We start from the raw sequence: 14,020 nt of genomic DNA on the forward strand, positions 1-14,020 counted from the left end.
AAGTCTTGTACAAAAGAAAATCATAACATACTAATGTTCATTCACTACATATCAAGTGATGAAAAAAACTCTACTTCTGGGTTCGAATCTCCACTGTAACCTCAATCTCTCATCCTCTTCTAGACCTTGATCCTGTCCCACCTGTTGTCATGCACACATACAAACACAACAACAGCCGGATAACTCCGGTGAGAAATATATCCCTAGTATAAACAATGTATACATGCAATCATATAAGCAGATATAAAAGCATGGAACAGTTGTCAATAACATGTATCAAAATCTGAAAACATGAATCAATATAAAACTGTAAATCAAACTCTTTGACTCGTCATCTCTGACTCGACTCTTATCTAGGGATCTCGGTCGAATAAGAACGCAACATTCTCCCACCTACTCTCCCAGCTAGATGGTTGTACGTTCTTATTCCCAAACTTTGGCCTTCTATATCGAATCTCTACAATAGGAGTCGATCTACTCCTAAGCAACATCGATATAAACCAATGTCCAGTGACTTGGCACCTCTGCCAAAGACATGGCACCTCTGCCATAAACTCAATAAATGCTTTGCTATAAATCAATAAAGTAAGCATATCAATCGCATGAATTGCATACATCAATGCAAATACAATAAAGTATGTGGTTTTGGGAAACTCAAGTCGAATCTAACTCGAGTCGTATCTTCCCGGTTTAACATTGATTTATACCTTTCCTTTATCGATCTGACGAAGTCGAAATCTGAATTCGAAGCTATCAATACTCAATCTGGCAATGACATTATTGAGGAAAACAATATCAATAGACAACCCAACCAATACTGGATATAATCAGAACTCAATCTAATTCTGTTTCGACGGCATAACAGCACAATCTCGATATACCCAGCCATACAATATCAATAGACATTAATCTCAATAACTCATAATCAGTCAACAACACCATCTGATATCAATTCTGTATAATCTCAATCAAATATTTCTGGAAAATGATAACAATTTCATATGGTATCCGTTCTTCAATCTGATTTCGATTCTACGATGTCTAATATCTCAAGCACATCTCATAGCAACCAAATCATGATTCCTCCAACATATAAATTGTAAACTATGCTATAACTCAATAAAATTTACCTTCTCTTGAAGTTCTTGATGAGAGGAACACGGAATTATGCTCGGATCGAAAATTGAACGGTTGAATCTCATAAACTCACAAATCTAAAATCTAAGGAAACCTTGAGGATTTTGCTAAAGAGCTGCTCGGTTCTTTCTCTATCCAACTGAAGGAATGAAGAATTACATATTATATTTGCATGGCAAAGACATGTGGATCACTTCTTTATGTTGCACGTCTCGCACATATGCGCGACCTTCCTCGACGCATATGCGCGAGACCTACTGGTCTATGCGCAACAACATTTTACAGCTCGCGCATATACGCGCCCAAAGCTCGCGCATATGCGCGAGACCTACTGCTCGGCATTTGTCAAGTGCACCAACTCGCGCATATGTGCGCCTCTTCTCGCGCATATGCGCGAGGTGTTCTGTCCTCGAACATAATTCATGTCTTCTCAATTCTTATCTCGGTGCGGTCCTTCATAATCATATTTATTCATCAATTAGTAGTTTTAGATTAACAAATAAAAATCTCGGGTATTACAATCGTTATGTGGAGTCAGAACGCCTCGGAGGTCTTCCGTACCAAAGCTGATGACAGGGTCTTGTGGTAAGTATGCATCCCTAGATATCTCAAAGTTCTCCAACCTTCTCCCATGTGTCTTCTGAGCTCGCCCAGAGTCTCCATCAGTAGCACCCCCGAGATCATATGAATCATTCCTCTCGTAGGGTTGTTATCCTCATTCATTCCCCTCCTCGGTTCCACGGGCTCCTAAGGGACATCTTGACCTCGACCTCGACCTCTCCCTCTCTGCGGAGGGCCTTGACCATGCCTAGGGGACGGACGAGACCTCTGTCAACTCCCGGATGAGGATCTTTCTCGTCTGTCCCGCGAAGGCAATCTAGCACGGCTCTAAACCCTTTGGGACTTCTCCCACCTTCCCTCGGGCTCCCTCACCTCCATCACCTTATCACGACTCCTATCCAGAGGAACATGGGATGAGAATTGTCCTCTGCCTCTAGCTTTATCCTCCTCCCTCTCGCCCGCGCCTCTCTTCCTACCTCATCTTTCCGCTCTCTCAACTCTACTTCCCCCAGGCCGCTGCTTCATCCTCTTATGCCGCTGATCATCTTCTAGATTTACATATTTTTTCATTCGAGATAACAGATCATCAACAGAGCTATGTTCTCAAACCTTCAAAAATGTTCTTCTGGGTCAGTACATTCATCGTATTCTCCCACATTTGATTGTCGGAAACTTGGAAGGAAGCCTTTCTTTCCAAAATGACAAGTGAAAAAGGACTTCCTCTCTTGGGTGTCGGTGCTCTACTTCTCAACTGCTGTCTCAACATCCGTATTTCCTTCAACATCTCCATATTCCCCTCGTTTGGGAGGGGCTGTGTTTCTTCAACCCTGCTCTGGTGGCCCTCAGCATTTTACTCTCGCTCCTGGCGAGTGGCCTGTTCCTCAGCAAACATAGATTCTCGGTTCGTCTTCATGGCCTCGTCCACTTTTTGGGTAATAAATTGGCCCAACTGTTTCATGGTCAAGTTTCTCACATTCTCACTAGGACGGGGTTGCTCGACCCTTGTCTCGTGACGGGGCTGCTCAGCTCTTTTCTCCTGATGAGGTTGTTCCTGCCTAGTCTCAAGACGCGGTTGTTCCTGTCTCGTTTCAACATGTGATTGTTCGGGTCCCATATGAGGACGCAACGGTGTTGAGTTAGCTCTTCTGCACCCTCTCCTGCCCACCATATCTACGTCTCAATTCAAAGTTTCTCACAGACGGCGCCAAGTGATACTCACTGAAAATTTAGGGTCTGGTTCCAGCAAGTGACATTAGTCCAGACGCAGGTTTCGAATTTGTCATGAGCCTGAAATCACGAAGAAGACCGTTAGAAGGGGGCCGGGAGGGTGTCCCGGCATAGCCCCTCCGACGCTCAAGTCAGAGACTTAGGATATAAGGAGAGCAGCTAAGGGTGCTGCTGAAAAATAATATATTGAATTTTTGAACTGAACACTCAAACCTGATATTTATAAGAGGGTACCTGGGTCTTTGATGAGCCTGTCTTCCATTTGGGTTAAGGATGAGCCAGGGGTAAAGGACTCATCCATGAGATATCAAATACTAAATAGAGACATGAATATTTGGGACATATGCACAAAAAATGTATTATTATCATTTAGAATAGATAAAGTATATTCTGTTAAAATAAAAAAAATAATGTTATTTATACTTTTTAATTTTGTTGATCACGTCACATGCTGCTTTATTATGTATAAAATTTATTTATAAAGTGGAGTGTGATTTAAAAAATTTATGTAAATAGATACACTCTAAAATATAGTCTAAAGATAAATTTATTTTTTGGAGGTGATCTAAAGTTAATTAAAATAATGATTGCATAAGGAAATGCGAAACAGTCATAATATCTGGCAATGTGAAACATATCTTGGAGAAAATATTTGGAAATAGTCTTAATTGTTATGTTTGGTCATTTTTTAACACATGGAAACATTTCCCTAATGTTGGCTAAAAACATAATTTTTAAAAAAATTAGAGCCACATAACATTCCTCAGCGATTTAAAAGATAATATAGAATTTAAGTATACCACCAAAAAGATGCTATTATTAGTGTGTGTATATATTATGACGATAAAAGCCGCGGTCGTTATCATCCAATGCTGCACCTATCGAACTGTTAGTACACGGGGACCCACATGATCCAAACTGTGTAGAATACCAAATATTTTTCTATCAGATTTTGATTGATTATGTGATCACGACTTTCACATTTATTAAAGTGGAATATTTTATAAATTCATACAATTTATTTTGAATATCTGTTCTGATATCATAAAATTTTCGAACAATCATAATTTTTTTCTTTATTAAATATTACATAAAAATCCTTGTATAGAAAGGTTTTTTTTCTACTTTGAATTCTTTTTCTTCTGTTTTAATTGTGAAATCAGTTTTGAAGAGTTGATATTTTGAAATCTTATAGATTTGATTTTTTTTATTCTAGGAATTTTCAGTTATCAAATGACTTATCAAAATCATCTATGACTATTTATTCAGCATTTATTTTTCCTTTATTATCATAGGAAGTTGAAGTACTAGAGTTAAGATAAGTAGATCTACGGAAAACTGAATTTATTTTATTAAATTTTTTGTTTCGATTTTTAATTTCTCTCTAAAAAAATCCTAAGATATTGTATGATTTTACAGCCTTCACTTTGAGACTTATTTGTCAAGATCTTTTTAGGCAAAAACACTAAGGAGAAACTAAATTTTAGACTCAAATTTTAATATCGTGAAAACAAAATCCTATAACTCTACACCGACCTTCTTATGCAAAAAACACGAAAATATATTTCCCAATTCCGAGTAGGATCGAAAACGCTATTTGTTCATGTATAAAAGTTGAAATTCGACATTGATTTTAAGCTATCATTCAAATTTACCAAACCTAGAGATGAACTAGTGTGCTTTCCCCTTCCTTTCCCTTCCCCATTTGGTTGTTGTAGTGAATGAGAGAGAGAATATTTTAATGGGCCAGACGACATTTGATGGGCCAGACGACATTTGGGCCAGACTGATGAATCGGATTTGGGCTTTATTGTAATCCCGAGGCCCGCTGATTCTAAATGACGCACCGACAGCCATTCATCCATCGGTCTCAAGTCTCAATCATGTAATTGACAATCGGTGGACGCTTGCTTATTGCTTTTCTTTTCTTTAAATATAAATATATCTTGGAACCTTTTTTCCATTTAAAGAAAATAAACATCTTCTTCTTTTCCACGTTGCGTCCTTAGCGCTTCTTAGATCTGTCGTACGGGTACGTTTTGGTCTTGTATGCTTAGATTGTGTGAAAGATAGCTTGATCTTGTTCCTTTCGTGGATTTATTTTGTGGGTTCTTGTTTTTTTTTTTGGTCTTTTGTAGATTTCAAGTTCTCGGCTGAGAATTATGTCAGGGTGCACATATCTGCATTCAAATGGTAGCGTAGAGGGGGGAATTTCTGATGTTTTCTTGAAGGATTTGAACAATGGCAATGCAAATTTTGTGAATGGGATTGAGAAAAATGGAAAGGATTTCAAGGTATTCATAGGATATGATCAAAGGGAGGATCTTGCTTATGAGGTATGCCGCTATTCTTTGTTGAAGAGAGCCTCAATCCCTGTTGAGATTTGTCCCATCAAGCAATCTGAAATGCGGCAAAAGGGTGTTTACTGGCGTGAGAGGGGTAAATTAGAGAGCACGGAGTTCTCATTTTCCAGATTCTTGACCCCATATTTAGCCAATTATCAAGGATGGGCTATGTTTGTGGATTGTGATTTCTTGTACTTGGCTGATATTAAGGAATTATTTGATTTGGTAGATGATAAATACGCTGTGATGTGTGTACAACACGACTATACGCCTAAAGAAACTACAAAAATGGATGGCGCCGTGCAAACCGTGTACCCGAGAAAGAATTGGTCATCCATGGTGTTGTACAATTGTGGTCACCCAAAGAATCGGGTTTTAACGCCAGAAGTGGTGAACAAGGAGAGTGGTGCATTCCTCCATAGGTTTCAATGGTTGGAGGATGATGAGATTGGGGAGATCTCTTTTGTATGGAATTTCTTGGTGGGGCATAATAGGGTTGTGGAAGGAGACCTGAACACAAGCCCAAAGGCGATACACTATACTCTCGGGGGACCATGGTTCGAGCAATGGAAGGATTGTGAGTTTGGGGATATGTGGTTGAAGGAAATGGACGAGTATAAGAAGTCTGTTGAGAAGAATGTGGATTAAGCCAACATGTGTATGTATCCTATCCTAGTCATATTATTTTGTTTTTGGTTGGTTACCGTCGTTTGCTGGTTTTTGTCTCGAGGAGTGTTTCTTTACATGTGGTGTTGTCTTAATATTTGATTTGTAATTGTCCCTTCGAGGTTGCGGCGCATGGGATTGTAACATTTTATTTGCTCTTGTTAGTATTTGTTGAAATGAGTTATAGTTCATTGTTTCAGTTGGTTTTAACTCTGTGGCAACGTATTGTACTTCTACGGTATTTTCGTACCTCTTGAGTTCAAAAGGATAAACATCATCACTATTGATGGACAGTGGCGGAGTCTGGAATATGGCTATGTCCGAACAAGAATTTTAAATTCTATAATTTTTTAATATTTTAAATTGATCTATTTCGGTTAATATAATGTTAAACCAAAAGTGTACAAAATTTACGTACAAGTTTTTAAAAAAAAATTGGGCTGACCGGATATCAAACACATGTGGCTCTGCAACTGCTGTTGGAGCAGATGTCTAGCTTCTTATTTACCATTTGTCTTACGGTTCCATTATTTTTGCTTTGAATTTACATATTCTGTTTCAATGTGACTTGGTCTTGAAAACCGAAAACTTTCAGTCCTTGCATCTTACAATTCTCATGGGAACATATTGTCACGGCTACGAGAAATGGATATGGGAAGTTGCACTCGAAAATCTTCAAGGCTCATGTCTCTGCTCTTTTGTGATTTTCTTCCTCGTTTGCCTATTTTGAACGAATAGATTGAGGCTCGTTAAAGAGATTTTCTGGATCTCCTAATAGATAAAATATGGTTTGTTCTGGACAAAATCCATATTGTATATAAATATACATATTTTGAATAAAATCTAAATATAAATTACCAAGGTTAAAATAGGTTTTTTTTTTTAATTAAATTTCATTAAAAATTGACCCTGCATTGAGCCATTAATAAATATCTATGTTTCATTTACTATTTAAGGTACCTAATTTTCTTTACTCGTAAATTAACAACTTTTTTTAAAATTGTCATTATTGTATTTGCTTTGTTCACATCAATTAAGTTGTAACATATGTAAAGTTATTTTCTTTTCGGTTGAGTAGGTCTCTTGTGAGACGGTCTCACGTATCTTTATCTGTGAAACAGGTCAACCCTACTGATATTCACAATAAAAAGTTAAATTTTTCATAGATGCCCTAAATAAGATATATGTCTCACAAATACGACCTGTGAGACAGTCTCACACAAATTTTTATCCTTTTGGTTCGATCCATTTTTTCCAATGTCATGTTTATTATAATTTATCATACAACACACAATTAAAAATAAAGTTGTTGATTATGATTGCACATAAATTTGTCATATTCATCTCAATTTAACTATATTTCAATTCTGAGTTTGTCATATATGCAATCTAAGGTGTTTTTTAAATAGCAATCATTAGACATGATTAATAGGGTTAGACCGGTCGGATCAGAACCGGCCCAAAAGTCCAGAATCGATCTGAACAAGTTCGTTCGTATCGGTTTAGAAACCCGACTTTTCTTAGAAATAAAATATAATTATAAAACTTCCGTTGCAGCAATTCCGAATTTATATTAATTTATTAGCAAAAACTTGTGTGAGACGGTCTCATGAGTTGTATTTTGTGAAACGGATCTCTTATTTTGGTCATCCGTGAAAAAATATTATTTTTATGCTAAGAGTATTAATTTTTATTGTGAATATCGGTAGGGTTGACATATCTCAGAGATAAAGATTCGTGAGAGCGTCTCACAAGAGACATACTCTAATTTATTTTACCGGATTTTTATTAACTTAATAATTAATTTATTTTATTTTTGAACAATTTTTTTACAAAAATATATATTTTTGTGTTACTTGTAACACTTGGTAACTTATTTATTTTAAAACGATAAATATATATTATCAATTTTAATGTTACTTAAAATAATTTATCAACTTAGCTAGGGAAAAGTCTACTAGCATTAGTGCATTGTTTCTCTAAAATTTTATGAATTGTTTTGTTAAATTTTGAGAATTTTAAAATTGAATATTTTAAGGGCAAACTTTCAATAACTCCCTACATCCCTTCTCAACTTTATCCTTACTCTATATCCCTTCAATTCTTTGTTTTAACTCCCCAATATTTTAAAATTTCCAAGATTACCCTTATCCTTTTATTTTAGTAATTGATTTTTCTTTTATACTTAAAGGCTCATCATGCTTCCGTAAAATAAATTAAATCTTTTAACTCTTCGACCGGAATGCCACCGGGTTATATCCACCGTATTTTACAGACTGCTCCTCACAGTCCAACCACGCGATCGCAACCGATGGTTACTGACGCAGATTTCTTCAGCAGCACTTGTCACAACCCTAATTCGTTTCCTACTTTAGGGTGTACAATAAAAGATAATTTTTTTTAAAAAAAATAATACATGAGAGGGACTAGAGCAAATATTTTTTTATTCAAACACAAACATTTATTATTACATTGAAATCTCCTGTGGAGGAGGAGAAACTTGTTTAGCTACTTGTAGTAGCCGAACTTGAAAAACACTAAACTTGAAAGAGAAAATATTACAATTTATTTTTGAAAGAAGTTGACCAGATGTTCGATGATCCCAACTTCACTCTTCCTTCCTTATTTATAGAAGGCTTCTTCGGATTTGAAACTCGGATTCCAAATCTTGATAAGCCTTTACAGCTTGCCTCTGGACCATGTAGTGGTTGAGTGGTCTTTTGAGATGGTCCCTCCACTTTCTTGAAATGTATTTTTCTAGATTATTAATCTAGAAATCAACTTCTCTTCTTCTTTTATCTCTCCGCATATCCAATAGAGATGAGCTTGTAAGATATCTGCTGAAATCTCATTTCCTTTCTCTTTAAAATGTTGACTTAACCATCTAAGAGCTTCCAGCCGATCTCTATTTTTCTTGATTCTTCTTTTCGAAACTTTTAAATATGTAAAATACATTTTAGCTTTGTCGGGAATCTTTGGCTTTCTGTGTCCCCGGGGAAAACGTGCTTGTGGTCCTTCCCCACTTTTATTAGTTTCGTTAATTGTTTCCGATCAGATCTTGGGTTGAATCCTTTACCAAACTCTGGTTCCTTCTGGTTCTGGCATTCTGAGCATATGTTTTCTGACCATCTTCGTACATGTTTCATATTACAGAATTTTCGGCGAGTCTCCTTGCTTTCTGACAGCTTGCTGTTCCACAAAAGATTTCTTTTCTTTTCGAACAGATCTTCTGCGAAGCTTGTTGTTTTTCCTGTCATTGTGTTTAACAGGAAAGATCCATTTACAGAATTCTGATAGAATTTAAATGGATACTTGGCTTTGTCCATCTCTGTAAGACAGACTCAAACTCTCCATGCTCTCCTGGTTGATATGTCATCTTCATTGAATGAAGAGACTAGGGGTGTTTCATTTGTAGGAGGATCTTTAATTAATCTTTGGACATTCATGTCCGGCCTCCTTAGCTTGATAAAATTAAAAGCTTCGTGTGAGCCTTTCCCTGCTGGTTCTGGTGCAACACTGAAAAAATACAGCTCCAAAATATCTCTCCTGGACAAATGATCATTGTTTGTCCAAGTTTCATGTACCGCTTCCTGTATCCATTTTGGTAATGGTGATATCTCCGGGAAGCTGGGTGAAGTAGTATAAACTGAGGCAAGAGCCCCAAATTCATACCAGGCTTTAACCTCCTTGTGATATGAATTTTGTTTCATCCATATCCTAGGATATTTTCCTGCAACATCAACTCGAATCATGACTGGGTTGATGCCAATTCTTGTCTTTAATTTCTCCCAAGTCTGTTGGTAAACCTGTAATGGAGAAATTGAATTTTCATTAGTACCAACCTTAGCTTTGCCCCTGTGCAGTATTGGGTCTAAGGTTGATCTCTCCCTCTTCAATCCTCGAGGTGAAGGGTTGACTTGAAGACTCGAGATTGAAATCTTGAGTTTCAATTTTTGTTTTGGCCGACTCATCAAAAGATGGTCCGGCTTAACACTTGTGCTAGGGGTACTTAAATCCCCTGTTCAGGTATAGAGTCTTGTACTCGAAAACTTTCCATTCGTGAAACAATGGCTTATCGATGCCTTGGAGGATAGGCCTTTGCGTCACAGACCATAACTGAGTATATGCCTGTAAAAATCCTGTTATTCGATCAGAGACAATTCTCTTATCTGCTTGTTGAAGCCTTCCCGCAATTTTTGTGTTCAGTGCTAACTTGTTGAACTCGGTTTGAAGCATTTCAAGGTGTTCTCTCAAATGCCTCTGCATCTTGATAATAACATCAATGTCAATGTTGTCCATCTTTTGTTAAAAAAACTGCAAGAATGTTTTTATGAGATTTAATAATGATTATATCAAAAATATAATTTTGACATAAAGCTTGCCATCTTAATAATCTTGCCTTCTCAGGTTTAGATTATATTCTATTCCTTAAGAAAACTTTCACATGTGTTATCAACTTTCAAAGTGAATTTCTTAACAAGTAAAAATAATGGCCATTTTTCGAAATCCCTTTTTACTAGCAAAAAATTCTTTCTCGTTGATATGCCATCTTATGGCTTCTGCATCTGAGAATAAACCACTACAATACATGCATGGTTGTTCTCCGTCTGGTGTGTGAGCTTTGTTAAAACTGCAGCCCACCAATGATCACTGGCATCGGTATACAATACCAGATTATCTTCATCTTTAGGAATAGCCAATTTTGGAAGATTTTTACAAATCTCCTTTAACTGGACAAGTCATTTTGTGTGTTTTTTTGTCCATAAAAATCTTGCATCTTTTTTCAATAATGGACTAAACACTTTCCTGTGTTTTGCTAGGTTTTTAATAAACATCTCAGCAAAATTAACAATTCCTAGAAAACTCTGAAGTTGTTTCTTTTCTTTTAACTCGTTTGGAAAATTTTGCACTTTTTCTACAATATGATCTTGCAAAATTATTCCAGACTCATCGATTTCTATTCCTAGAAATTCGATCTTTCTTGTGGCAATGACTGCTTTCTTTTCAGATAAAACAAGTCCTTATTTTTTGCAAACATTAGAGAAAATTTTTAAATGCTTGACATGTTCTTCCATATTTCTAGATTCTATTAAAACATTATCAATATAGACAAACATAAATTTAAAATAATCTTTAAAAATATTATCCATCTTTCTTTGAAATATCTAAGGTGAATCAGCCAATCCATTGGTAATACCTCCCAAATATAATGTCATTGGGGTGTGGAGAAAGCTGTAAACTTCTTGCTTTCTTCCTGCATTCGAATCTGATAAAAACCAGACTTACAATCAAATTTAGAGAAGATCTTAGCATTGCGTATGCAACTGATTAGATTTTCTCTGCTAGGTATAAAATACCCATCAAACTCCAGAATTTTATTAATTTCGTGATAATCAATAACCAATCTGGGTTTTTCTCGTTTCATCTCACCATGATTTCGTACCAGAAAACCTGGACTGCTATATGGTGACATTCCTGCTTTGATCAAACCAAGGTCCAAATGTTCCTTAATTATAATCTGCATATCTCTTGGATCAATTATATTCATTGGGATTGGCTTGCAACAGACAAATTCATACTCTTTGTCTTCCTTAATTTTAAGGCAAGCTTTGAGTTGATTTTTATCCCACCATGCCAAGGGATCTTCATTGTAATTTTCTTTGATCCTCTTCTTGACATCTTTCAATGATACCTTAGATTCAAACTCTACTTCATTTTTATGTAGAGTTATCTTATGGCATTCTATATCTTCTGGTTGGAGTTCTTTATATGCTCTTAATTGGAGCATTGTTTCTCCAAACCGTCTTGAATCATTCATTTTTGGGTTCAGAAGTTTTCCTTCATCACCACGCTTGCTGCGAAACTGGATGGGCAATTTTCTGTAAAATGCCTCTCGTAGTCTCTGGGCTATGATTTTGTGATCACAGGGTGTTGTGAACACTAATCGTCTAGTCTCATTTTCTTGAGTATAGGACTTGAACATTGGTAGGAAATTATTTCCTAACAATATGTCTGCTCATGTATCATGAAAATAAATTGGTGGTGTTTTTACCTTGTACCAAGGTGTTTGTTCAGCACCGCAATCATGATTTCAGTCATCTTAATCCCTTTGCATAAGATTAAGATTCTTTGAAAAAATCTCTTCCAACAATCTTTCGAAGTTCTTCTTCCAAATTATTTGGAAAAACTCCTCATTTTGATGTACAAATTCCCGCACATGAATCAATATAAGCAGCAAAATATTCTGCTTTATATTGTTCATATAACATTCCTACTGGAATGTATATGGAGAATGAGCTTGTGGTCATTGGATTTTTCACATTCTATCTTCGGCCATAAACTCCATTTATACTGTAGACGTTTCTAAGGTTTATGTTCCTCGAGAAACTCTAGTCCAAGAATCAGTCGATCTGATTCTTTCCCTGGAATTCCTTGAATATGAACTTCCAATTCTCCAATATTTATCAGTCCTTGGTAAATCCGATCATTGGTTGTTCCAAATAGTATATTGAATTACAAGGAAATTTATTCCTTTGCTTCGTAATATCAAATACTATTTCTACTTCCTTCCACCCTTCTGGGCACCTAAGTTTTTCTATTGTAGAAAAAATTTTTAGCTCCTGTTGGGTTTCTGGGACAGGCATTTTTCCCCACCTATAACTTGTAATTCTATCTCCCTGAAAAGATAGTATTCTTGATTCCAATCTAAGACTTTGATTCCTTTGTAGAATCGATTTGTCATGTATTTGGATATCTGTTTCTTGTATTAAAGGAAACTCAACTTATTCTGGATAAATTGCCTGGGCAAATTTTCCAAATATCTCAGGTATTTCAACGAACTCATTTATAATAAACAACTCTGAATGATGTGTATTAGATAGAGCATATGAAATTTGATAAGTAATAGAATATGATCTATTACCTTCTTTCATTAGTCTTTTTTTCTTGAAATTTTGGTTCAATGTCAAGGCTCGGCTAAAATCTCTATCATATAAGTTGTAGGCTATCCTTGGATAGATTACTCCTACAATCTTTACTACGCAGAGATTTCCTGAGATAGTTCCCAGTACTGAATCTTGAAGGTTCCTCATTCTTTTATCGCATATAGCAATATCAATGGGTGAATGTATTCCTTCTTTAAAAGTAGCTTTTATCATAACCTGGATTGCTCCGATATGAATCCAGGACATAGTCCTTGCTACTTCTGTCTTGAGTTTTTGTAGTTCTTCCTTAATTTCTTCGGAAAGAATTAACTGCATCCATTCTATTTCATGTTAGTTCTATCGGGATTGCCATTTCTCTTCTAGAAACTTTATAGATTAGATGATGCTTTTTGTTTCTTATGCCAAGATTTCCTAAGAACTTTTCTACCTGTCCTGCAGAGAATCCTTGATATTTCTGTAAAATAGGATTTTCTTTCATGATCCTTTGGACCATGTTATGAGATATTGTTGTCTGGCTAAAAAACCCAGACAAATCTTCATGTGTTTCGTGTCAAAACATCTCGTCCTCAGTCAGATTCCGATTCTGTTTCATCAGATTCTTCCTGACTTAAGACTTCTTCTTCTTCGTATATACTTTCATCTGAGACAATATCCTCGAGTCTGTATACCTGAATCAGATCTTGGTAGTAAACTGCTTCTTCAATATCCGGGATTGGATCGAAGCATTTAATACCTCTTTTTTCATTCTCTGGACAGTTGGTCGAGATATGACCTGTTGCTCGTCATGTCCAGCAATTACAATCTTTGAAATTTCATTTGCTCGAGTATGAGCTCTCCTGAAAGTTTTCTTAGTAGGTGTTCTTCCTGTGCTTCGAGATGTACTCGATGCTTGGGATGATATCCTACTTCTTGATGGTCCACTTATTTGTCCAGATTTGTAAAATCTGGCTTTCTGTCTAGACCATACCGTTCTTGGTTTCCAAGTACTTCTTCCGCTTCGAGCATAAGGATGAGTCCTGAAACTTTTCCTTTTATGATTCTGTGGTTTAATTCCAATAATTGTTGGAAGATCATTTTCCTTACAACACAAAGGAGTTCTTTTGTTAATACCCCTTAAGCGTTTGTAAATCTTTTTTAATG

General features: G+C 36.2%; 1 protein-coding gene across 1 annotated transcript; it reads left to right on the forward strand.

The window, feature by feature from the left end:
* The first annotated feature begins 4,819 nt into the window (after window positions 1-4,819).
* Window positions 4,820-6,146, forward strand: LOC142553815 (protein CDI-like). Its single transcript, XM_075664318.1, has 2 exons — window positions 4,820-4,957; window positions 5,064-6,146. The coding sequence occupies exon 2, from the start codon at window positions 5,088-5,090 to the stop codon at window positions 5,916-5,918; it is 831 nt and encodes a 276-aa protein (XP_075520433.1). The 5' UTR covers window positions 4,820-4,957; window positions 5,064-5,087; the 3' UTR covers window positions 5,919-6,146.
* Window positions 6,147-14,020: the final 7,874 nt, after the last annotated feature.

Source organism: Primulina tabacum, chromosome 8, assembly GCF_025594145.1.
Source record: "Primulina tabacum isolate GXHZ01 chromosome 8, ASM2559414v2, whole genome shotgun sequence".
Classification (NCBI taxonomy): Eukaryota; Viridiplantae; Streptophyta; class Magnoliopsida; order Lamiales; family Gesneriaceae; genus Primulina; species Primulina tabacum.